We start from the raw sequence: 24,805 nt of genomic DNA on the forward strand, positions 1-24,805 counted from the left end.
GGGTGTGATCTCAGGAGCCTGACAGTGACCCAGTGACCAGGATTGGCTCGAGATGCACAAAGCTACGCATGCGTCTTTCCCCAACTTTAATCCATACTGCTGCTGCGACGGGCTGGCGGAGAGGGGGCCAGACTGGATGAGACCATCTAGAGGCAGCGAGGCCAAATACCTACTGTGCACATTTAGGCTGTGTGGACTGCACTGTCCGATTTTAGCAGCAGGAGTGGATTGGGAAAAGCATGTTGCAGCACTACCACGCTGCCTTGATTCATCTGACCTACTTTCCCCCACCGCTTTCCCTCCTCTGCGCCTGGTCCGGGGCAAGGGGAGGGGAGACCACCAAGCAGGAAGCAGCAGGCTCCACAGCACATACATACATATATATATATGAGTAAAGATACACAACATTCATTATTCATCAGCAGCCATGAAAACTAAACACAAGGAAGGAAGACAGGCAGTTACCTTGGTTTTACAATTTCACCCATTTTCATCGTCATTTTTTATTAGTCCTTTATTTATCCAGGTAAAAAATCTCATTGAGATTAAAAATCTCATTTCCAAGAGAGACCTGGCATCATCCCTGGTCCTGCCTTAAATGCAGGGCTTCGGAGGCACTTTACATACATGATACAGCTCCACTGAGCCCCCCTCCTGTGTGCTTTTTTATGCAATAGTTATCTGAATTCAAAAGGCCACTGACCCACATCTCCACAGCTCTTTTGTTGTACAGTGGGCTCGTTTTGTGTCTGCTGATCTCAGACAGACGTGTGGGAAGGTGACAACAATGTGGATCCAAAAAAAAAAAAAAAAAAAAAGCAAAGCAAACACGGGATAGGCCTGATCGACTCAGCTGTCACACGGTGACTCGTTTAAAATGAAGGAAAATTTTGGCTCCCGTGTCATTTCTTTCTCTCGCGTCAGACGGAGAGAAATAGTGACACAGTGCTGTGCATAGTTTAAGTTGACATGACTTTTTAAAAACCTCCCACCAGCGCCATAAAGAGGCTCTCAGCCCGGGACCTCCATCCCACACTCTCGGCAGAATAACGTTATTATATGACTGTGACCTCCTGTGCTCCGTACCTGCACTCTTTCAAAGTTTTCCCTCTCCAGCTCCAGGCTGTTGGCTCCTCCGGTCCGTCGGATCACTTTGGGGATAGCGTTGGGGACTTGCTGCATGGAGTTTTTTACTCGATCCATTGTCGTCTGAGGCAGATGAAGAACAAACAGCAGCGGGGGGGGAACAGAAAGAGAGGCTTTTAGCTTATAACCGTTCTCTAGGCTACAGTGAAGTAGACTCCGAACTGCGCTAACTATGGCGGGCAGCCGTCCATGCTGCGCTGCTGGACTCGTCGCCCCCGTTCACAGAAGCATTTGGCCTCTGCGTCCACCACCAACACCACCCCAGTCAATGACAGGAGCAGCCTGAGCGGCACCAACGTAAAGCTCGCGCACGAGCTCACCGCGAAGGGCTCACTTCCGCTTTCACTTTTTCAAACTAAAGTTCCCAAATTCCGACAGTTAGCGAGGACGTAAATCTCACATGTGGAGAGCGGAGATAGACTCAGCTGTTACTTATATTTTAACTTACAGCTTATATTGTGAATATACACTCACTGGCCACTTTATTAGGTACACCTTGCTTTATTTCTTGTTTGCAAAGATTCAACAAGGTGCATGAAACATCCCTTAGAGATTTTCCTCCATTCTAACATGACAGCATCACGCAGCAGATCAGTGATGAGAATGTCCTTGTGCACCACATCCCAAAGGTGTTCTATTAGATTGAGATGTGGTGACTGTGGAGGCAATTTGAATACAGCGAATTCATTCAAGAAACCAGTTTGAGATGATTTAAGCTTTGTGAAGTTGTGCTCAGTTGGGACTAAGGGGTCAGAAATGTGCCAAGATAATATCCCCCACATCATTACACCACCAGCAGTCTGATCAGTTAATACAAGGCCGGATGGATCCATGCTTTCATGTTGTTTATGCTGAACTCTGATCCAACAACTCATCACACGAGGCAACATTTCTCTCTGGTGAGTCTGAGTCACAGTTTCCTCTTTTTTGTGACACCCAGTGTGGTCTTCTTCTGTACCTGAATGTTGTGCATTCAGACACGCTCTTCTGCATGGTACCTTGGTTGTAAACAAGTGTTGTTACTTTTGCCTTCCTATTAGCTGGAAACAGTGTTGCAATCCTCCTCTGAGCTTTCTTTTTCATACCATTCTCTGTGAACTCTAGAGATGGTCGTGTAAGAAAATCCCAATAGCTCAACATCTCGTTAAATTCTCAGACCAACAACAACATCATATTCAAAGTCACTTAAATCAGCATTCTTCTTCCCTCTGATGGTCAGTTTGAACATCAGCAGACCATCTTGATCAAGTCTACATGCGTAAGTGCGCTGAGATGCTGCCATGCGATTGGCTGATTAAGTAAATGTTAACAAGCAGCTGAACAGGTGTACCCAATGAAATGGCCAAAGATCAAAATATTTTAGTTTTACTTTTAAAAGCAGATATTTCTTCAACCAGTTACTTGTCATGTTTTTGCTTTAAAAAAAATTAAATATGAACCAAAGTTAAATATTATATTTTGCATTTTAAGCCAGGAGTACGTGCCCCCTCTGGATGGCAACAATTCTGAGTAAACTGATGGACGTCCATGTGTGGAATTGTGTGTAAATAAAAGCACAAAATTCACCTGACTCATAGTGTTTGCCATCAACGGTGATGTGCAAACCTCACAATCTCTGAAAAATGAAAAGCCTTTAATCACAAAGTCGTGGCAGGAAGTTGCTGCCATTGTAGGTACCATGACAACTTTCAGCTGCATGCTGGGCTGTTATTTGGATATTTTCTCTAGTAACGGCCTTGGGACTCCTCCCTGTGTTGTCAGCCACTGGCTGAAGCTCTAGCAGTCCCCGCCCACGCCATCAGTTAATATGTTGACATTTTTCTTTTTCTGTGGCCTTCCCCACATTCAGCTGTCTTATCGTGTCCTGTCAAACAGATATAGAAACACTAAAAGAAAATATTCAATGTGATGATTCTGGAAACATACGCCACAGAAATGTTTAGTCTGAGACTAAGATACAGATTTTTCATCGCTGAGATTATTTTTTCTAGGCAGCATCCAGTTTATTGTAACTCTCTCACTCACTGATCTGATGTTAACTGAAAAAAGGGCTTTAATCTATTTATGTTCATTCTTACTAAAAAGATGATAGTGTTAACAAACTTGCATAAATAAATAAAATATTCACATTACTTGACAATATTGTCACAATGTTTCTAGTTTCATTCTTGGCAGAGTGAAAACAAGTTGCTTAAAGAGAAGCTGGCCCTGCTTCTGCTCCTTTACTATCTGCAGATGACAAGCAAAGCAAACAAAGGATAATTTCCTGTCAGTGATTCCTTCCTATCTCAGCAATAAATCAACACACTGACAACCTTTGCTCTGTGTCCCCTGAGGGCCGGGAGGAGCAGGTCTGCTAATGCCTGACTCAAAGCTGCCCTCTGTTGATTACATGTGGGAACAAGTACATACAAAAATCAATACAAAAGCAAAGAAAAGAGCTTTATGCACTATAAACGTAATTATTTACTGCAGTGGATCCAAGATGTTCTGAGAGGATTTTATTTGCTTTGTTTTTAATTTGTATTGTTAACACAGTTTGTACAAATCTAATGAGCTTAAAAGTCAATATGTGAACTTTAAACTCTCTTAGACAAGCTTTCTTATAATTTCTCTAAGTGGTTTTCCGGAATAGTTCTCCAGGCTTCTTGAAGGACATTCAAAGCTCTTATTTGGATGTTGGCTGACTTTTGTTCCATCCTCTCTAACAATGATCCCACACTCCTTCAGTAACGTTGAGATCCGGGCTCTGGGGAGGCCAATCCATGACTCATAGCATTCCGCGGTGTGATTTTCTATACAGGCATGCTTTTTCTTTGTTGGCTGTGTGTTTGGGCTCATTGTCATGCTGAAATAGGTAGCCTTTGCCAATCAGATGTTTTCCAGGTGCTACATATGGTGGATCAAAATCAGACAATGGTTTTGATACTTCTCCCTGTTTCCCCTCATAGCAACCACCCTTCCACTGAGACCATGTCTGATGAGGCTCCAGCGAACATTAGATCCTAGGTGGTGGCTTCCACTTCTCCAGTTTCCTCCATTTTTTTTAAGTGCACAGTTTGGACCTAATAGCTGATTCCCAACGAGCTTGAAAGATCTTCGGAAAGCTTGGAGAGCTATTCCTAAAGACCACTGGTAAAAATTGACAAGAAAGTCTGGCTGCTTGGAAGCAAAATATAAAGAAATAAGACTTTTGCACAGCAGTGTAGTTTTGAGTAGAGCTGCTAACAACTCGCTTTAAAGGTGACAGGGGCTCTGCACAGGGGGACAACCCCACAACATGTTGGGTTTATTTTTCATTTTTTTAGGAGAATGCCTTTTTTAATGTGAAAACAAAATCCCCACGTCTCATTTTACAGCCTTCAAAGCTGTCATTAAGTACAGCATTTGAATAAACTGTACATTAAATAGAAACCCCCACTATAGTCAGAAGGGATGGATAATGGACAAAAAAGACGAATAAAATCAAACGTGCCCAGCCTGTCTTTACAGTACATTATATATATATATATAGTGTGAACATAAGGTGTCAGAATGAAGCTGACAAAAAAGGGAGAAAAAAAATGTGACGAATGAATCTCGCGAGATTACCAGTGTAACGGAGGACTGGGGCTTGGTCTTGAAGTTTTCAGATGCATCTGTAGATGAATCATAACAGCATCAAGATGTCGGGACGATCGGGCCGCGCTGAGACGCGAAGTCGGGCTAAAGACGACATCAAAAAGGTGCTAGCGGCCATCGAGAAAGTGCGCAAATGGTACGTAAGCGATCCGCGGGGGGACAATATGGAGGGAAAGGTATTAGTAGACCGAAGCCCGATATCTGCTGCGTCGCACAACAAACTTCAGTCGGAAAAGTTAGATGATTGACGGAGACGCCGACCAACCCGTGCCCCAGTTTGACAGAGGGGGCGGGGCTAGCTGAGTTTTTCCGCCGAGAGCTGTCAATATGGCTTCAGCCTGACATGCGGAGCGCGGCTAATTCCGGCTCGCTGTCCCGTTAGTCTAATTACAGTGTAATTCATAAACACCCGCGGACGTTTCCCCGGGGGTTTTAACCCTCTCCTGCACTGTGAGCGATGCCTGTTAGTGGGCACATTGTGATATTTGTGCAGCTGTCCATTGTGTGCTGTTGCAGAGAGATAACGTGAGCGTGTATGCTGCATGTCATGTTAGAGACTGAGGCTGTAGACCAGGTGAAAGCGGAAGGTGTTTGCTGAGCTCCTGTCTCAATGTAATCAAACTAATCACATCCCCAGGGAGAAGAAATGGGTGACAGTTGGTGACACGTCTTTACGTATATTCAAGTGGGTGCCAGTGACGGAAACAAAGCAGGTGTGGGCCTTTTGTCATGTGTAGCTTATTTTTTTAATAACCTTATTTTGCTCACATTTCTTGAAACTGACAAATTGCACTTCCATTGTCAGATATATCGCACCAAATCCACCGGTGGAGAAGTTAGAGGCTTGAAAGATGTGGTCCTGGAAAACACCAACTCTCTACTGGATTTTACTGGTATGTTTGAAGGCTTTTAAAAATAATTTTTAAAAGGTTTGCTGACTTGTTTTGTACTTAATGCTGTCTAAATTAAAACAACAATCTAAAAGAAATTAGTAACAGTACTGCTCTAAAGGTGGTCATACCAAATATTCAGTTGCAGTTTCATGTATGTTTGCACGTCACAGTAATTCACTGGACCTATTGCTCATTTCATGAAGAGATGAGAGGTTGCTCGAGACTAATGCACAGTAATATATATTTCAAAAATGCTGTAAAAGCTGTAACCTCATGTTCCGTGCCTTTCCCTTCCTCTCTGCGCCAGATGAAAACAGCAACCAGAGCTTCCTGTCGGACGTTTACCAGCCTAAAATGGATAACAGCAGCAGCACCTCCAGCTCGCAGCAGGTCAGCCCTCCTCATGCCTCCAGCCTGCGAGCTGAAGACTCCCAGCCTCCAATGCTCGGCCAGGAGAGCGTGGATGGTATGTGGATAACATGCACTGCATCACATTTGTTGTGACGGTGCGAAAGCTTCGATAATCAGTATATAATCTCGCTGCCTCCTTGATGATGCAGAGCCAGTTCACTCAGGACAGGAGGGCACAGATGAGCCACCCACTCTCATCAAGGAGGACCTTCTATCATCAGGAACTGTCAGACGGAGCACCCCAGACACCCAGGTTCACTGCGTTAAAAATGAGCTCAAAGAAGACCAAAAAGCATGTTCCTTTGTTAAATCATTCCTAAAATTATTGCAGTCTAATTAAATGTGTTTCTTTTCATTGAACAGGAGGAACTGGATGAATCAGGAGCACCTCCCTTAAAGAAGATTTGCACAGGAGAGAACGCTGTTCTGAGATAGCTTATTTATGATCGTTTTGTCAAAATACACACAAAACACGTCCTCAGTTGTTGTGAGATTAGCAAAGCTTTGACAATTATTCTGGATCTCTTCATATATTTACGCAAATATTGCTTATTTTAAATTCAGCTTTTAAGAAAATGTGTATTAACTGCAAAATCTTCTATTTTCCCCCTACTTTAATTAATATTTGAAGTCATGCTGTGTTTCGTTTTTCATCTTGAAAAGGACGGGGGGAGCATTTTGAACTGTATTTCGCAGGCTTTGTGTATTTTCATGCAGTTGCCGTAACTGTCTGATTTTCCTGGTAGCCGCAGCTGAAATTATGCATGTTTCCATATGCTGTTGCTTTATTCTGAAGGTTTATTGGCGATTTTGAAAAGGTGTTATTTGTGAAGCTTTATGCAAATTGCTGTTTTTAGATGTGCCATTGTGTATTAAATACAGTGCCCTCCTTTAAAAAAAGAAGAAGCTTCTTTTGGCTTATCACATGCAAGAATATGATTTTTATTTTATATATATATATATATATATATATATATATATATATATATTTGCCCATGTTTATAACTGAACACATTTGTTTATAACTGAACACATTTTGTAAATCATAATAAATGCGACTGTTCATTTTAACTCACTGAAGTATGGTTTGGAGATGGTGGCTCTAACAAAATACATTTTAACAAAAGGTGGCAGAGCAGAAGATGCTCAGATTGTCGCTGGGGGTGAACAGCGTGGACAGGCTGAGCATTTAGAAAGTTAGAAAGTCAAAACTGAGACAGTTTGGAAATGCAGAGAAGACAGTAAATAAACTGAATAATGTATGTTTAACATGGAGCAGCCAGGCAGGAGGAAAAGAGGAAGAGCACAGAGTAAGTTTTGTGTAATTAAGGAGGGCATACAGAGGGGCTGGCTTCACAGAGCAGTATGCTAGAAATCGGGGGAGATGGTTAACTGTGGCGACCCCTAAAGGAAGCAGCTGAAGACGAAGAAGATCCTGCTAAGTTAGGATTTATACACCATGAGGATTCCCAGTAGTGGGTAACCTATTGTTTAATCAGCATATTCAAAATGGAGTCCAGACAATGGTTTTAAAAATTAATTCGATAACTGAACAAGACAGCTCCTCGTTAGATATCGACAAAACCCATGTTCAGTCTATTGAAATATGATTTAAGAGTGCTGATTTGAACGGTTTATATAATTTTTATTGTCATCAGCTGACCCTCTTGCCTCATGTATATTATATGAGGGCGTGGTTTATCGGAAAAGACTGAGAATAGACAGGACAATTCAACCACTGAGAAACCTGCAGGCAAATTTGACGATGGCGCTTCAGCGAGACAGCCAGTGAAAGCGAAGAGGGGGCGGGACATGCGCGCGACGCTGCTTGCTACCGGGGAAACAGAGTTCTGAGGGTATGAGGCACAGTGCCGGTGGACTGAAAACTCCCGCCATTTCGACAGGGAATTAACCTCCTCTTAGCTGATTCAGGTTACTTTCTCGCAACGCTTGCTCACGCTGTTACCTGACGCCAAGGAGCTTCAGAGCATGCAGCGAGTACAGTTTGAAAGGGAGCAGGCCTAATTTGCGAACACTTGCTCGGGACTGTACAGCCGCCAGACCTGCTGTTGACTGACGGTTGCCGTGAGTTTCATTTTGGTGCGGTTCGCATCCTTTCACGTTCACCCGAAGGTGCTGAACTTTAACAACGGAGTCCGGGGACACGTTTGCCAGCGTGTTTTCTACCTAAGGTGCAGCGTAAAAAATAGCCTGACACCACTTCCAGAAGAGCAAAGGATGGTGCGATGAGTCCGGCGGCGAGAAGCGGCGCACTGTTATTGTTTTGCAACGAGATAACCCAGCCTGCTAGCTAGAAAGCTAGCTGCTACACGCTGAGAGCCGGGCCTGCCGGCGGTAACGTGAGACGTGCTATCTGTCGGCTCTGACATTTTTAATACTGGGATACATGCAAAGGACATACCATTGTGTACTATTGCGCTAGTCTGTTGCTAGAATATCTGTTTTTACTTTCGGCACTTGTGCCATCTCTGGATTTGAAATGGCACCGCTTTTGGGCCGGAAACCGTACCCGCTGGCTAAGCCGCTAGCCGAGCCACCAGGCCCGGGAGAGGAGGTCTACATCATCGAGCACACCAAGGAGGCCTTCAGGAACAAAGAGTATCCTTTAACATGATGCTGGTTATCAGTCTCGACTTATCGAGCCAGTCGATAGACTGGATAGCGGGCTTTGTCTTGGTTAGCTGAACTGATGTGCTCATAGTCACGAGTAGAACGCTATAAAGCTGGCTAAAGCAAGGAATTTGACCTGACATTTCTCCCCGTTAAGTGTTTCCCCGCATGTACACAGTTTACTCTGGGTTGACAGGCTGGCTAGCTAACACTCCGCTGTTTCTGGTAATTAAATAATTTTACCTATTAGTTAGCTTTTTACCTAACCGAGCTAAATATATGACTGTAAATAGCACGTCATTGTAGAGAAGGGCGAAAAGGAGTCTTTCACTTTCATGTTTTACGGTTCTGCTGGCAATGCTAACAGGGTGAGCTAGCCAGTTGCTAACGTTAGGTATCCCATTATGTCACAATAGCCCAGACTGACGCCGCTCCCCGGCTGGTAATGTGTTAGCTGGTAATGCTAGCACAGAAGAGTCTCAGAGTCCGTTTCGCTTTAACTTACTTTCGTATTTTGGGCAGACTGAAAGGTGTTCAGTGACTTATGACAGCATTTTGTTGTTAGCTTGGTTTCTTCTGGTGTCACAATTGGAGAACTTTACCACGTTGTTAAAACGTTCACATGAACGCTTTAAGCTCTTAAAGGTCCACGACTGTCAGCAAGGTTATGAAACCTGCTGTGGCACACGTAGCTAGTGTTAAGTGTCCATAATATGCTGATATGGACAATCGATTATGATATTTGACTTTATGCGGGTGTCTAAACTCTGTTATCCATTTTTATTGTCTTAATAAAGCTTTGTGAACCACTACGCTGTCAAACAGTCCCATCTATGGGAATTTGACTTGGTATGTTGTTAGAGTACCCATGGAAATGTAGTATACTCCATTACACAGCATCCAACTGATCTTTCTGACTTTCTCTGAAATCATTATTCATTCCCGTCCCTAACCCTCTCCTTGTCTTGTTAGGACAGGACTATTCACAGATGATTTGTTTTGAAATGTGTTTATGCTGGGTCTCTTTACCTCTCATTATGCTCAGTGATGTTAAATGTCATGATGGAATTTTATTGACTTGCATCTTGCTTGTTGTGCGTAAGCAAAACCCTAAATAGGAAAACATTTGGATGATGTAACTTCCTTGACCGAATGTACACAGAGAGTACGAGGCCCGCCTACAGAGATATAATGAACGCATTTGGACATGCAAGAGCACTGGAAGCAGCCAGCTCACTCACAAAGAGGCATGGGAGGAGGAACAAGAAGTCACCGAACTGTTAGTATTACATCCACAGTGTTGCACGTGCACATTCATTATTCCATGTTAACTTGTGAAAGCTCTGTTGGTCTACTATGCTGATTTCAGACCAAACAGAGTATGCACTTTTAATAAAGGCTGTTGAGTGAGTGAAAATGCATAGATTCAATTCTTTAGGTCCTGCCCTTTGTATTCAGATGTCCAGTAAAACCTGGTTTGCATAAATCTCTGATTGTAAAAACCACACCTACTTATGTGGAAGGACTGTGCAAGAAATACACAGTAGTCACCTAACAGAAGTTCATGGTATCAACAAAGAAGGGAACCATACAACCCCAGTGAAGGTCACAAGGCTTACTGCTTTGCTATGATTGGATAAATCTTGTGCTCCTCCTCTCAGTCTATTTAGAGGGCGAGTGACTCAGTCATCCTTGAATCTGCAAGGGCCTGAGTTCCTTTATCTTGAACCTATGGAAAATAATAAAATGGTTCAACTCATGTCTTTCGGTCCACTTGACTTGAAATATGTATTGACATATGGGATCACTATGTCCTTTTAGCAAGAGAGAGAACAAAAAAATAAATATGGCCCAAAGAGATGTCGCAGCAGAGACTGGGAAGAGCAGTGCTCAGCAGCCCAGAGCTGAAGTAAGTCGGGATCATGAGCTGTACAGTATTTACACTCTAATTATTTCAGCCAAGAGAAACTACTCCCCCTACTGGCAACCCTCGGCAAACGATCCATCCATCTATTTTCTTCTGCTTATTACAGTTCAGGGTCATGGTGTGTCTATCACAGGTTGATTTCTGCACTGCAGATCTAAGCAAAGTAAAACAAATCATGTGATGATGAACTCTGTGTTAGCATCACAACCCCTGTGAACAGAGAACGATGGAGCTGCAAGACAGTGTCACACTTGTTACCTTTTTATAAACTAACCATTGATCACTTTGTGTGTGTGTGTGCGCGTGCGTGTGTGTGTGTGCGTGCGCGCAGGCTTCAAGAGGAGTATCCAAAGTGGTTTGAGAAACCAGTCCTTGAGATGGTTCACCACAACACAGTGTCTTTAGACAAACTGGTTGAGATGGCTTGGGTGGAAATCCTCACCAAATATGCTGTGGGTGAAGAGTGCGACTTCCTGGTCAGTTTGACAGCTTACTCTTATTACATTTCTAAACTTGTCTGTAATGTCAATCTTATGATATTGTCAGTATTTTTTATTTTTGTAACCTGATAATTTACTGCATTAAAAGTTATAGTGTGTGTGTAAAATTTCTCATATAATGTCAAATCTTACATCTTGGCTTCAGGTGGGCAAGGAGAAAAGTTTGCGAGTGACAGTGGTAAAGATCCACCCCTTGGAAAACACAGAGGGTGAGTCTGGGGAAAAGAAACTTGAAGGTGCTTGTGACTCTCCATCCAGCGACAAGGAGAACGCAAGCCAGGAAAACCAGAGGAAGGAGCCTCCTCCCCGAGAGGAGAACAGGAGGGAGAGTCTGAGTGAGTGCCAATCAGTTTTAGGAGGCGAAATCTTGCATCGTGGATAAAATTAAGAACATGTTGTAAATGCTGCTTGGATAAGCAGGTTAAAATTGTTTATTTATACAGTATTTGTTCAATATATGATATTTGGCTTCCTGTTAGGTGACAGAGCACGACGTTCTCCGAGGAAACTACCCACTGCCATGAAAGAAGAGAGGAAGAAATGGGCAATGCCTAAATTCCTTCCTCATAAGTATGATGTAAAGCTCATCAATGAGGACAAGGTTTGTTTTGTTTTTTTACATCATCACCCAAGAAATGGTGTGTGGAGTGTGTTCTATTTTTAGAGTATAAAAGGTTATACTTAAGGTTCATATACTTGTGAACAATAGACTTGGTGATTTTAAGAAAAACTGGACTCTAAATTTCCAACATGTGTCATAGGTGATCTGTGACGTCCCAGCGGACAGTCTTTATAGAACAGAGCGTCCTCCAACCAAGGAGATCATGCGCTACTTCATCAGACACTATGCTCTAAGGCTGGGCATGGGAGAAAGTGCTCCCTGGGTGGTTGAAGATGAACTGGTGAAAAAATTTAACCTGCCCAGCAAATTCAACGACTTTCTTCTCGATCCACACAAGGTAAGTTTAGTTATTTCATTTTGCTGTTCATTATTTAAATCAGTTTTTTAAGTGTTGCATGTTCTTGACTCACCTTCCTGTGTACATCTCAAGTTCTTGGCAGAGAATCCCTCCACGAAGCGCAAGAGCTTGTCATCTCCAGAGGGTAAGCCTAACAAGAAGCTCAAGACTGCTGACACTCCAGGAGAAGATTCGGGCAATGAGAAGGAAGAAAAGACTAAGAAAAAGAAGAAAGATGCTTTAGGCATGCCCCTTAGTCCCACCATCTGGGGCCACATGCAGGTTAGTCAGCTTGTGTGTACATGGTGAAATGTCATTTCATTTATGAGGTATCCCTCAAACGTCACTGTTATGTTTAATGGTTCCTTGGTTGTATTTCAGAAAATAAAAATGAATGGTTCTCCACTCAAGGTAAAGAACTCAGGAACCCCTAAGAAAGGAGAAGGTAAAGGCTCCGCTCCCTCCACTCCGAAATCTGGCAAAAAGTCAGGGGACAAAAAAGAAGGAAAGAAAACTGGAAAGAGTGGTGAGAAGAAACTCAATGTTCTCAAAGCATCCAAAAAGGACGGTAAAGCTGGTGCTAAGGGGCCAAAGATGAAGCAGATGACTCTACTGCATCTGGCTAAGAGCGGTGCTGCAGGAAGCCCAAAGAAGAGAGCTCGTAGTTCTGGCATTGGTACACCGAAACTTGGGAAGCCACTACACCCTATGGCTCTCCACCTCCTTCGTTACTACAAGGAGAACAAGGGTAAAGAGGATAAGAAGAACTCCCTTTCATCCCTTATCTCCAAAGCTGCCAAGACCTTGTCCCCAGATGATCGTAGTCGCCTGCCAGAGGAACTCAAGGAGCTAGTGCAGAAACGCTGGGAGCTTCTGGAGCAGAAGAAGCGATGGGCAGCCATGAGTGAAGAGGAAAAGAAGGAAGAGATGAAGAAGAGGCGTGAGGAACTCAAAGAGAAGTTAAGAGAAAAGGCCAAGGAGAGACGAGAGAAGGAGATGCTGGTCCGCCGTGAACAGTCGCGCCGATACGAAGATCAGGAGATCGAAGGTGGCAAGCCTCTGCCTGCATTCAAGCTTGTGGACATGCCTGAGGGGTTGCCCAACACATTGTTTGGGAATGTGGCCATGGTTGTGGACTTCCTTCACTGTTACTCAGGGCTGCTGATGCCAAATGACCAGTATCCCATCACAGCAGCGGCTCTGATGGAAGCGCTAGCTGGGGAACGGTCTGGCTTCCTTTATCTAAACCGTGTGCTGGTGGTGCTGCTCCAAACATTACTGCAGGATGAGCTGGCTGAGGGCTACAGTGAGCTCGACATGCCCTTATCTGAGATTCCTCTGACTATGCACTCAGCTTCCGAGCTGGCACGGTTGTGCCTGCGACCATGTGACGCTCACGGTGAGGAGAGCGGCCAGGGCTCAGAAGACTCTGGGGCCATGGGTGGATATGACGATGTGGTGACCAGCGAGTTCCTGGATAAACTCGAGACAACCGAGGTGTTTGAGCTGAGCCCCGAGGAGAAAGTCACCCTGTTAGTGGCGCTGTGCCACCGGATCCTGATGACGTACTCTGTGGAAGACCATGTTGATGCAATGCAGCAGCGGTCAGCTGAGCTGTGGAAGGAGCGTTTGGCAATGCTGAAAGAGGCCAATGACCGCAAGAGGGCTGAGAAGAAGAGGCAGAAGGAGATGGAGAACAAAGGTAGGAGGGATCATCAGTTTTACCAGTCTCAATATATTGCTGTGAATCAAATGTGTACTTTACACACAGTTTCTAAACTGTGCATCTACATTTTACCCTAAGAATTGTCAGAGAAAGTAGATGCCTTTCAAGTCTAGTGTGTATTTGAAGTCTCGCACAACACGTGTCTGTTTGTATTAACATATTTGTGTTTTGCATGCGGTTAAAGGTGAGAAGAAAAAAGAAGGGTCTTCTAAAAAGGAGGTCAAGAAGGAAGTAAAGGTTGAGCCAGAACCAGAGGACATGATCAGCTCAGTGAAGAGCCGGCGACTAATGGCCATGCAGGCTAAGAAGGAGAAGGAGGAGATGGACAGACAGAACAAAGGTACAGTTTTTAAGCAAGATTGATACTAATTATAACTTTGATTCATTACATAGTATGCTTTATTTATTTTTGGTTACTATTATTCCTTTTAGAACGCATGGAGAAGGAGGCTGAAGAGGAGCGGATGCGTAAACAGAGGGCGGCTGCAGAGAGGGCTTTTCAGGATGGAATAACCAAAGCGAGACAAGTGATGCGCAGGACTCCTCTAGGTACCGACAGAAATCACAACAGGTTGGTACTTAACACGAGGAATTAACTCAGTGTGCCAAAACATCATGTCTGCTCACAGATGAAATCGTCTGCACCAGATATACCAGTCATTAATTTAATTGAAACTGTTTACAGGTAAAGTGCTGTGTCCTAAATGTCATGCAGCTGTTTGCCCTAGATGGCGCTGCAAGCCTGACATCATTGAAGACAAATCAAATAATCTAAGCCTGATCTTTTTTTATTTAAAGCATATTATTGTTAGTTATTTTGAAGGTGAAAGAATGAGTTGCAGATACAAACAATGGAAATGAGACTTCTTTGAAGGACAGATGGGCTCTGCCTTAGTGATAGAGTGAGGAGCCATTTGGGAGCGACTCAGAGTAGAACTATATCTCTGCCACATTGAACTGAGCCAGCAGAGGTGGTTGCTTCCTTGGTGTGGTGTTCTGGGCGTGTCCTGCCAGGACAAAGACCCTGGTAGACTGAGGACACGCTGTAGAGATTGCATCTCTTGTTTGTCCCCGGAACGCCTCGGTATTCTCGGTTTATGCCCAGTTAAGCTGAGGGAGGTGGCTGGGGACAGAAGTCTGGAAAAAATTGATGGATGACTGATTGTTTTATGATTTTATTTTTTTATTTAAATTTTTATAGCGCGGGTTGTATTTGTAAATGAATGTGCTGTACACTATGAATGATTCAAAATGTGCCACACTATTCAGTCGCAATTGATTCATTTTTCAGAGGTTAAGTTGGCAAAGTACTAATAATTATTTTTTTCAAATGCCTTTTTAGGGAGCTTCTGACATTGTTCATTAAACTGGTCTCAAATGTGACTTTATCTGATTGCTTCTCAGTGTTAGAATAGTGCATTAGTCAGGTTAGGGAATAAGAATTTAGTCCCCAGGAACATCCCTAGTCAGGGATGTATTGTAAATGTCATAAATTAATGGGTATCACAAAATTTCTGGACATTTTACCTGTTTCTTAGTCTTTCAAAATTAAAAGACTAACAACATATTTACCAGAAGCACTTTGGTAAATTGTAACCATACGTGATGTTTTTGTGCAGATTCTGGCTTTTCTCTGATGTGGTTCCTGGTCTGTACATCGAGAAAGGCTGGGTGCACGAAAGCATAGACTACAGCTTCACCCCTCCACCAGAGGAAAAACCAGCTGAGCCTGAGGTAGAAGAGGAGGAGGACGGTGAGGCAGCCCCTGCTCCTGATTCACAAGGTAAGCAAAAATACATTCTCTTGAAAAATGTTTGTTTTTCTTTAGATCTAATAATGCAAATATTTTTATTAACTGATATAGAATTATTATTATTTTTCTTCCAGTTGTTTCTGTCTGGTTTTGTTTGCTCTGTGTGCAGGCTTGTTTGCACATAATTGGTAGTTAATGTGTGTTTTTGAGAAACAAATTTCCCCACATGGCTTTATCTCGAGACACTAAATTATTATTTATGTTGCAGGAACTGAAAAAGATGATGGCAGTGTAGACGGTGCTGTTAGTGAAGGAGCCCAGCAGGGAGCAGCACCAGATGTTTGTATAGAAACTACTGTTCCCAAACAGGGACAGAACCTTTGGTAGGTGTCTATGTCTGTCCTTATTTTCCTTTTTCACTTTCATTTGATGCATTTTATCCTTTTTGTTTAATTGATCTTCTCCTCATTTTCACTTCTGATTTCAGGTTCATATGTGACAGTTCAGCTGAGCTGGAGGAACTGGTGGAGAGTCTTCATTCTCAGGGGGTCAGAGAGAGCGAACTAAAGTCAAATATACAAAGCAGGTGAATGCAGTATTATAAGAGATTGTTTTAACCCATATAAAACTGCAAAGTTCAGTTTTTTTTTTTTTTTTGTTTGTTTTTTCGTCTGTAGTTCATGTCTATGATTTTTATGGTGGCAGTGGTGATAATGTAAAATACCTCTCACTGTGTCAGGTATCAGGAAATACTCCACTCCATCCATTTGACCCGGAAAGCCAGGCTCGGCCTCAGGACCTGTGACGGCTATGCAGAGCTACTCAAATATCTGCGTAGCGACATCCAGGAAGTAGCCTCACGCCTGCAGAAGGGCGGCCTCGGGTACCTGGACGATAACGTGGACATTGAGGACAAGGTGAATAGTCAGACAGTTTGAAAATGAGACTCTTCCCAGTCTTTAGTGAAAATCTGTGTTTAAATTCTACTAAAAGGGCACAGCATGTAGTCAGAGTGTTTGTTCAGGCTATCAGGCAATGGGCATGGGACATAGTGGTTGATTAGACAGATAACTAGTGCAAGAAAACAGATGTTTTGAAATCATGTTCAGTGTGGAAGGCATATATGGTAGAACCAAGTACACAGTTAGGCTCTGAAATGTTTAGTGTAAGTATTAAAAGCCACGGTGTAAACAAATGTGGGGTCAGAACAGCCCACTGATTGGCTTTCCAGGGTGTAAGAAATGCTTGGTCATTTTTAATTGCTCAAATTTTTCAGTAAAATTCACTGCCAAACCTGGTGTGGCGATGCCAGTGTGGGCCTACAGCACAAAAGTGTAAATGTCCTTCTAAAAACACAAATTATTTCAATCATAAAGATGTAAAATACTGTTTTTAGTTTAGTTACCAAAACTCTGCATGTGAAGACTTTGGGACTCACTGCAGGTTGGAAACCTGATATTGTTGAAATTGTGCTTATTTTTCTTAAAACGCATCAGGCTGTCCTTAACCTTTTTTCTAAACAGATTACTTGTAATATAGAGGAGCTGATTTAACAAGAAATATTACTTTCTGTATGCTTTGTAAATTTTAAGGGAGTATGATCTCCATGAAACATTTGTACTTAGATGTTTAACTGGTCTAGAGAGATGCTCTTTCCTCATGAAGCACCCATCGGGGAAGTTTTGTGACTTTACTGGGCATACCGTCTGTGTTTTGAATTGAAATTTTCTGTCTGCTTCATCCTCTTGTCACAGTTGAAAGACATGGAGAGCCTGAAAGACTTCGGCGAGTGTATCATCACCATTCAGGCCTGTGTAATCAAAAAGTTCCTGCAGGGGTTCATGGCTCCTAAGCAGAAGAAGAAGAAGAAGCAAGCAGGAGAGGAAAGCAGCAAGGCTGAAGAGGTGGATGAGGAGAAGCGGTTGGCAGAAGAGGCCAGGGTAAGAGGAAAGAGATGAACTGTTAGCACTCTGATGGAGTATGGAGCCAAATCAGGGTCAAGTTTTATTCATTTGAAACTGAAATTCTGATTTTTGCTATTTAAAACAAATAATAAAGTAAAAAATGTTGAAAACCCCCCAAAACCAATTAATTTATTTTCAATGTTTACTTCTCCTCACAGGTAGCAACAGCAGTGGAGAAGTGGAAGACCGCTATTCGAGAGGCCCAGACATTTTCCCGCATGCACGTGCTGCTGGGAATGTTGGACGCTTGCATAAAGTGGGACATGTCTGCTGAGAACGCTCGCTGCAAAGTCTGTCGCAGGAAAGGTTAGAAATGTTTTCCACGGTTGCCCCGCTCTGTGTGGGAGAACGCACATCACCAGTTATTTGCAGCTGATGGGAGCATTATTGATTACGCACAGTTCAAATTCCAGAGAGGACAACAAAAACTGCACTATTATCTAGTTTCACTCTGAATTTGCCAGATTATTATGGTGTTAATTTGCATGTAAACTTCATAAAGGTTAAAGTGAAGCATTTTGCACTTGCCAAATGATATTCTGCCCTCCTGTCTAGTGCTCTGGGAGAACCCATCTGTGCTGAAGTTGGAGGAGTGTAGATCCAGGCAGGGCAGCAACTGCAGGGTCAAAGCACATCAGAGTAGTAGTGTCAGGCAGATCTACATACGGAGCCAACCACTCCGCAGGCCGACAGGTGAACCTGTAGTGATAAGATGACAGTAGAAAACATGTGAGAGATTTGCTGAGCTGTTGATACACTGAAGGTCAGGAAAAGCAAAAGGAGTTGAGGTGGAAATATGTGGGGCTGCTAAAAAGACCCAGAATAAAACTTAAGGCTTTAAAATTAAAAAGAAAAGGCCTTATGGTTCATGCTGATCTCTTCCAGGTGATGATGAGAAACTTATACTCTGTGATGAGTGCAACAAGGCCTTCCACTTGTTCTGCCTGCGACCGGCTCTCTACCGGGTTCCCAATGGAGAGTGGCTGTGCCCAGCCTGCCAGCCGACTGTGGCCAGACGTGGCTCCCGCGTAAGGTAACTGTCCTCCACTCTTTAAATAAGCTGATCCCTAAAGAGTTCAAAACAAAAGGAGACTAAAATATAACTGAAAGTGCCCATCTTGCACAGACCCTACCACTACCACATTCATGGAGGAAAAAGATAACCAAAATATAAATAAAGGCTAAAGGAATTCCTGGTTTCAGCTGACATACACCTTAAATATACATCAAAGTATTCAGACAGTTAGTGACTACAGAAAGCATCTCTCCTGTGCCCCAGTCCCTAATGCTAACCTGTCTGTACAGTTGCTGAGAAACAGCTGGTTAGGACATAGTCTAACAAACACATTGTTTATTTTATTAGTTTTCTATCATGTGATCAGTAATCGCACACCCCACTGATGGTGTGGTAGCTGGATATAGTGAAAGGGGAGACCCTCTTCAGGGTGCTCCACAAACAGAGCAGCGGATCAACCAGTGTAACTAAAGCCCAGATGTGTCTGCCCTATACTTCATCAGCTGTCTTTAAAGGCGAGCTCTCCATTGCAGGAACTATAAGCAAGACTCTGATGAAGAAGACGATGAGGAGGAGTCTGAAGAGGAGGACTCTGAGGAAGAGGATGAGGACGAAGAAGAGAATGACTACAAAGCCATGGGACACAGCTGTGAGTATTTTACAGAGAAAATTAGGTTAAAAAAAAAAAATTGTAACTCTTTGACCAAGTTTAAGTTCACTCCTACAGTTAAGGAGGTGGTGAGGAATACAACAGTTTGAGTTACCATTAGCATTTTTTCCATACCTTTTTTAAAATCATTGTTGTGAAGACATTAATGGTCCAGAAAGGATAATTTTAAAGGCTTTAAGACCTGAGTTTGTTTTGGAAATGGAGGATCTTTGGTGCTGAAGGTTGAGAATGAAAGGAATGCTGATGGGGAATTTCAGCCATTGTCCTCTTTGTCTCATTGTCTGTGTGTGATGCTGCACAGCTCAGGTCTGGACCTGGCTTTGAAGCTTTGTCACCGTGGCTTCACTCAGAGTATGTGGCAGGATGATCCCTTCTGTCAGTTCAGGCCTGCCTGTCAAGGATAATGATTTAGAAGTTTCAACAGAGAGGTGTCGGTGCACCTAAGAGCCAGTTATCTTTCTCAATTCAAGCGTGAGGCTCAGACAGGCGAACGTTCAAATCATGGTGGCCTGGGAATGTTTCGAGCCACCTCTTAAAATGCCAAGAATTGAACAGTTGGATGTGGATTGATTTCATGAGAGAAACTGCAGCATTATACATGTTAATTTGTACTTCTGCTTCTTCTCCGTGTCTTTCCTCCTCCACAGTGAGACCAAGAAAGAAAAATAAGCAGTCTTCATCACGGCAGAAAAGCTCAAAAAGTAAATCAAAGAAGTCGGCCTCTTCTAGTAATCAGAGCGGCAAGCAGAGAACAGGCCCCAACAGTCCTGCAGACATCGACGAACTGGTACAAAGTTTACAGAGAGCTTAGAACAGACCAGCTTTGTATCGTTTGTCCTAAAATTATAGCTTTTGTGTGTGCCGTCTCTGCAGGTGCGACAGAGCTCCCAGACAGGAGTGAGCAGACAGGTGCTGGAGCTGGAGAGGTGTGAGGAAATCCTCAAGAAGCTGATGAAATATCGCTACAGCTGGCCTTTCAGGTGAGGGAAGAAGAAATGTGACACAAGTACATGTGAAACAGGAGCCACTTTGACTCCTGAACAACCTTTTCAACTATTAGCCAAACTACAGATATTATAGGGACAGAAGTGTTGGGCCACACCTCTTACTCTTTGAATGTAGCTGTTTTGAGCCTGGTGGCCACAGGTGTGTAAAATCAGGCACCTAGCCTGATGCTGTTTGCCTCTACAGACATTTAAGAGTGGGTTGTTCTAAAGAGCTCACTGAATGTAAGTGTGGTGTTATGATAGGATGTCACCACTGCATCAAGGTGGTTTGTGAAGTTTCTTGACTCCTTGTACTTGCAGCTGTTACTGGTGTCATCTTGAGTGTTTAGGAGAAACTCAGTTGCAGACCACTGAGTCAGTTTCTGCAGAGTTCAAACCTGCTCTGGCATTAACATCAGCACAAACGTTGTGTGCTGGGAGCTTCGTGGCATGGTTTCCATGGCACCTAGGTGCACTGCTCAATGTGCAGGTGGACCAGTACTTTTGTATTTATGCTTCCATCAGCGTGGAAAGCATTTGTCTATGGAAACTACTTGTGCATTCAAAAACCTGTGTGCCACAGAAATATTACAAGCTTATCAGACTGAGTCACATTTTGTAAATGGTTTTCTCTCGGCAGAAACAGTGTGAAAACTGCAAAGCCCAGAGCCTCTTGGGCACTATTTCCTTCTAGATCGAGCGCTGACCTCTGCAAGTTATTTTACACAGAGCAATGGTGTGGGTTGTATGGCTGGTTATTAGCTGCTAATCCTGGCAGCAGTAGAGATTTGTGAGAGAGAAAGGTGCGGGGCTGAACTGCTCCTCTGAGAGTTTATGATCGTGATAATAACTACTGTACTAAACATGCTGGATGGTCTTCAGGGAGCTGCTCAGACATGTTGAAGAGACAAGGTAGCTGGTGGTCACATTCACCACTCTGACTCATGTGACTCCCTTTTTCAGAAGGGATCACCACAATGGGTAGGTCTGCATGTTTGATGCTGGATCTCCCTCATGACGCAACCCCAAAGGGATTTGTGTCTCTGCCTCCAATAAATGTCTAACAGGATTTAAACGTTTATATTTAATATGCCTTATGTATGTTTCTCGACTTTTATAAAACATGCGACACATTATGGTCCCAGGTCTCCAGTCTAACACTCATCATATGCTTTAAATCCTCTTTCAGGGAGCCTGTTTCCTCTGAAGAGGCAGAGGACTACCTAGATATCATCTCTCAGCCCATGGATTATCAGACAATGCTGGGCAAGTTCAGCCAGGGCTCGTACCGCCACGCCCAGGATTTCCTGGAAGATGTAAAGCTGGTCTTCTCCAATGCCGAGGAGTACAACCAGCAGGGCAGCACCGTGCTCTCCTGTATGGTCAAGACGGAGCAGACGTTCACCGAGCTGCTCCAGAAGCTGCTGCCTGGTCTCAGCTACATCCGGCGGCGTTCCCGCAAGCGTGTCTACCAAGCTCCTGCAACATCGGAGGAGGAGGAGGAGGAGGAGGAAGAAGATGAGGAAGAGGAAGAAGAGCCCAAGAAGAAGATGACAAATGGAAAATCTCATGCGAGGAAAACAACCAGAAATGATCGAAGACAGAAGGATGACGACAGCGAGAGTGAGGAGGAGGAAGAGGATGATGAGGTGGATGGAGATGAGGAGGAGGATGATGATGATGATTATGATGATGACGATGGCAGGAGGAGAAGTAAGAGAACCTCTGCCACCTCGGGCAGGAAGGATTACAGAGAGCAGGATAGCGACGGCGAGCGGGAAACACGAAGAACTCGTAAGCGCAGGGGCCGGGGCGACAACGAGGCAGCGAGCAGCGACGAGGACCGGTCAAACCAGCAGCGACATTCCAAGAGACAGAAACGCTCGTGAAATCCAGGGTGCTGTTTGTTTTCTGTCATCTCTCTTTGCTTTAAAAATTTCTGTCCCGCTCCTCAGAACGATGACCACGAGCGCCTCATCTCCTCCTCACACAGCCAGCGGGACCCAATCCTCAGAAGGACTTTTTTTTGTGTTAATAAGTCTATGCTCATATTTTGGAAAAACAAGAGAAGAAAACTGATATATATTTGTAACATGTTTAATATTGGTGATGTTTTGTTTGTTTGTTTTTTTCCAAACCAAGAAAAATGAGACATTTGAGATAATCGAGAGGTCCTCATAGCTCTTAAGACTCTTCGATTTAAAGTCGACAACCTCACACACAAGTGTAATTTGACTTAAATGTTGTGAACTGCTTTGTGTCCTCTCCAAACGTGAGTACAGTGTAATCAGAGGGACTTGTCTTCGCACTTAGTTGAGACATGGCTTTACTGGTGTGCTTCAGGAATGAGTCCAGCTAGCTCTCTGCCCCCCCAAGCATCTGTGACGAGTCGCTGACTGTAACAGATCGTGTTGGTGTGTCTACAAACAATCTAGGAGTTTGCTGATAGCCGTCACTTGTAAATTGCTCTTTCTGTGAAGCATCTTGCTTACAATCTTTGGTTAATTCCATGTTCATAGATAAACACCATAGGATGTTACTAGATTTAGCATATGCATACATAAATATATATATATTTTCCCTCCTAGTCCAGGTTTAAATCTTTCATTCAAAGCTGGGCTGAGACTGCAAATCAAAATTCCTTTTCAGACACAAGATTCTCAGCTTCCTCAATCTTGTTAGTGACAGCACTGAGTCAATTTTCAGGCTTCACAGAGCCCCGGGACATTTTTAGAAACCACAAACTGTTTAGAAGTTGGATGTAGCTACCATGATGGTGACCACTGGTTTGCGAAATCCTTATTAAGAAGCCTTGAGATCTCGCGGTGAAGCCACACGTTCGGCTAATTTATCAATCACAAGAAAGAAAACGCGAAATGTGTGATGTGAAGCCATTAGAAGGAAAGGAGCTTGTGTCTGAAAGGGGCTTTGTAGTCCAATCACTTCACTGGTTTAAAACAAACAAACAAAAGCTTCATCCCAGCTTTTGGTGCCAAGATGTTATCAGGGACGGACTCTGAGTCTCCCCCTCTTTGTCGGCTTGTAGAGCTGTTCAACCTTTCCCCCCTCTGTAGTGCCCTGCCACTTTAAAGGTACCTCAAATGATCCGTCAGTTTGCACTCCTCCTGTGTAAAGTACACTTAATATGCCAGCAGCTGCAGGACCATACTATATTTGAAATTATGTGCATAAACATTTGTAAACAGTGTTTAAAAGCAGCAGATGTGATGTTTGTTAAGACAAATGGGCATTTTTTTTTAACCTTTGATAATTTTTGCACTTTTTATTTGGTTATTTGTAAATAATAAATAGTACCCAGGAATTTGCAAGGTTTTAAAACGGGGCTCTCTTCAGAACGTGCCACGAGTTCTTTTACTTCTCGCATAGTCAACAGCAGAAATCTTCCCTTTTTACGTTTTGTGACACAGTGAGCGCTGTGGTTCAGCTCAATTAGATTAGTAGCTCAGACTTGGGGTAAAGCAGCTCTTTAAAGGTAAATCAAAGGTTTTCTAGCACATCTCCTGGTGTGGTCACCAGGTGGCGCTCTATACCTGCACTTTTATTACTCTGGTGCCAGCATTTTCCAAGTACTTCAGCGGCAGTGCTGCTAGCTGTACTCTTGTACCACCTGCCTGTCACTGCAGGGGAGCTTCATAGTGCTGGGATATTTTAGCTCTTAGTGTGCAGAAAACCATGTGTAGTTATTTGGTTGCCTGCCATCAAATGTGTGTGTGTGTATATATTACCTGTATACTGATGTGGCAGTGGCTGGGTCGCCCTCTTTTGTCTGTACTGTGCTGTGCCGTTCGCCCGTGTTATTTCTAGTGCTGTTACCATCGAAACTTTCCTGTTTTCTTTCGGCCACTGATTGTTTTCGCCCCGTATTGTTTTTGTTTAAATTCAGCTTCCCGACACGATTAACAGCTGTCAACAATGTTTGTAAAAATTGACATGTCAACAAACGAGCAAACTGCCCTTCTCAGAATGAGATCTGGCTGTAAATGCTTTCTTTGTACTTGGAGCAACTGCAAAATCCTTTTACACCTCCTTTTTTATATATATTTATAGTCTCTAAAAGCTGGGTTTGGGCAAGTTCTGAGGATTCACTTGTAAAGAATTTCCAATAAAGGCTATGGATGAAGACCGTAGTTCTCCCTGTTTGATTTGTGCTGAGCTGATGAGGCTGACATCACTGCCGTCCGTCTGTAAACTTTGTGATTTTAAAAAACAAAAAATGGGCTAGCTTTGACAAGCAAGTTATGTCTTTACTTTTTAATAAAATATCAAATCATTGTTTTACACTGGTGTTGGTTCATTTTCTCGGAACATCTGAATCTTTGTGTGGAAGACAAATGATCTGCAAACCCTGGATGTCGAAGCCAAAGCCGTCATAACAGGATAAATGGTTTCATTATTCACAGAAGGATGAGCGACTTGGACTCAAAGCGTTCCATGAAGAGGTGAAGCTGTCTGTTTGGATTCAGATGTTCTCAACATAGTCAACTATACTAACACTTTATTAGGTACACCTATTCACCTTGTCAACCCAGATAATTAGTCAGCCAATCACATGGCAGTAATTTCGTGCTTTTAAGCATTTATA

The 24,805-nt window shown here is 43.3% G+C and overlaps 3 protein-coding genes across 5 annotated transcripts in view; 2 read left to right on the forward strand and 1 right to left on the reverse strand.

The window, feature by feature from the left end:
* Positions 1-1,420, reverse strand: part of hip1 (huntingtin interacting protein 1) — a 50,140-nt gene extending 48,720 nt beyond the window's left edge. Inside the window, exon 1 of the mRNA XM_085245360.1 lies at positions 1,087-1,420. Within this exon, the coding sequence (XP_085101486.1) occupies positions 1,087-1,203 (117 nt within the window). The 5' untranslated portion in view covers positions 1,204-1,420. The remainder of the gene's footprint in view (positions 1-1,086) is intronic.
* Positions 1,421-4,740: 3,320 nt separating this feature from the next.
* bcl7bb (BAF chromatin remodeling complex subunit BCL7B b) lies at positions 4,741-7,142 on the forward strand. Its single transcript, XM_085245362.1, has 6 exons — positions 4,741-4,903; positions 5,405-5,480; positions 5,573-5,660; positions 5,968-6,126; positions 6,221-6,324; positions 6,435-7,142. Exons 1-6 carry the CDS (start codon positions 4,791-4,793, stop codon positions 6,504-6,506), a joined length of 612 nt encoding a protein of 203 aa, XP_085101488.1. The 5' UTR covers positions 4,741-4,790; the 3' UTR covers positions 6,507-7,142.
* Positions 7,143-7,917: 775 nt separating this feature from the next.
* baz1b (bromodomain adjacent to zinc finger domain, 1B) lies at positions 7,918-24,501 on the forward strand. Of its 3 annotated transcripts, none has more exons than XM_085245363.1 (22): positions 7,918-8,690; positions 9,865-9,981; positions 10,961-11,105; positions 11,275-11,464; positions 11,609-11,730; positions 11,891-12,088; positions 12,182-12,370; positions 12,470-13,790; positions 13,999-14,154; positions 14,247-14,385; positions 15,434-15,597; positions 15,836-15,950; positions 16,055-16,153; positions 16,307-16,484; positions 17,322-17,507; positions 17,690-17,837; positions 18,087-18,224; positions 18,417-18,564; positions 19,080-19,195; positions 19,864-20,003; positions 20,090-20,196; positions 21,392-24,501. In XM_085245363.1, exons 1-22 carry the CDS (start codon positions 8,572-8,574, stop codon positions 22,089-22,091), a joined length of 4,935 nt encoding a protein of 1,644 aa, XP_085101489.1. In that variant the 5' UTR covers positions 7,918-8,571; the 3' UTR covers positions 22,092-24,501. The 3 variants fall into 3 exon arrangements, with proteins under 3 accessions (XP_085101489.1, XP_085101490.1, XP_085101492.1); XM_085245364.1 differs by having other exon boundaries at positions 12,500-13,790; XM_085245366.1 differs by lacking the exon at positions 18,087-18,224.
* The last annotated feature ends 304 nt before the right edge of the window (positions 24,502-24,805 follow it).

Source organism: Mchenga conophoros, linkage group LG14 (assembly GCF_057382185.1).
Source record: "Mchenga conophoros isolate Kocher_MC1m ecotype Shallow Benthic linkage group LG14, M_conophoros_male_GT1.1, whole genome shotgun sequence".
Lineage (NCBI taxonomy): Eukaryota > Metazoa > Chordata > Actinopteri > Cichliformes > Cichlidae > Mchenga > Mchenga conophoros.

Bases quoted from the DNA above. Each gene is read 5' to 3' on its own strand.
- bcl7bb (XM_085245362.1), top strand. From the start codon at position 4,791: ATGAATCATAACAGCATCAAGATGTCGGGACGATCGGGCCGCGCTGAG. The intron at 4,904-5,404 runs GTACGTAAGCGA...TCACATCCCCAG, and splicing joins ATCGAGAAAGTGCGCAAATG to GGAGAAGAAATGGGTGACAG. The intron at 6,325-6,434 runs GTTCACTGCGTT...TTCATTGAACAG, and splicing joins GGAGCACCCCAGACACCCAG to GAGGAACTGGATGAATCAGG.
- baz1b (XM_085245363.1), top strand. From the start codon at position 8,572: ATGGCACCGCTTTTGGGCCGGAAACCGTACCCGCTGGCTAAGCCGCTA. The intron at 14,386-15,433 runs GTTGGTACTTAA...GTTTTTGTGCAG, and splicing joins ACCGACAGAAATCACAACAG to ATTCTGGCTTTTCTCTGATG. The intron at 19,196-19,863 runs GTGAGTATTTTA...CCTCCTCCACAG, and splicing joins CAAAGCCATGGGACACAGCT to TGAGACCAAGAAAGAAAAAT.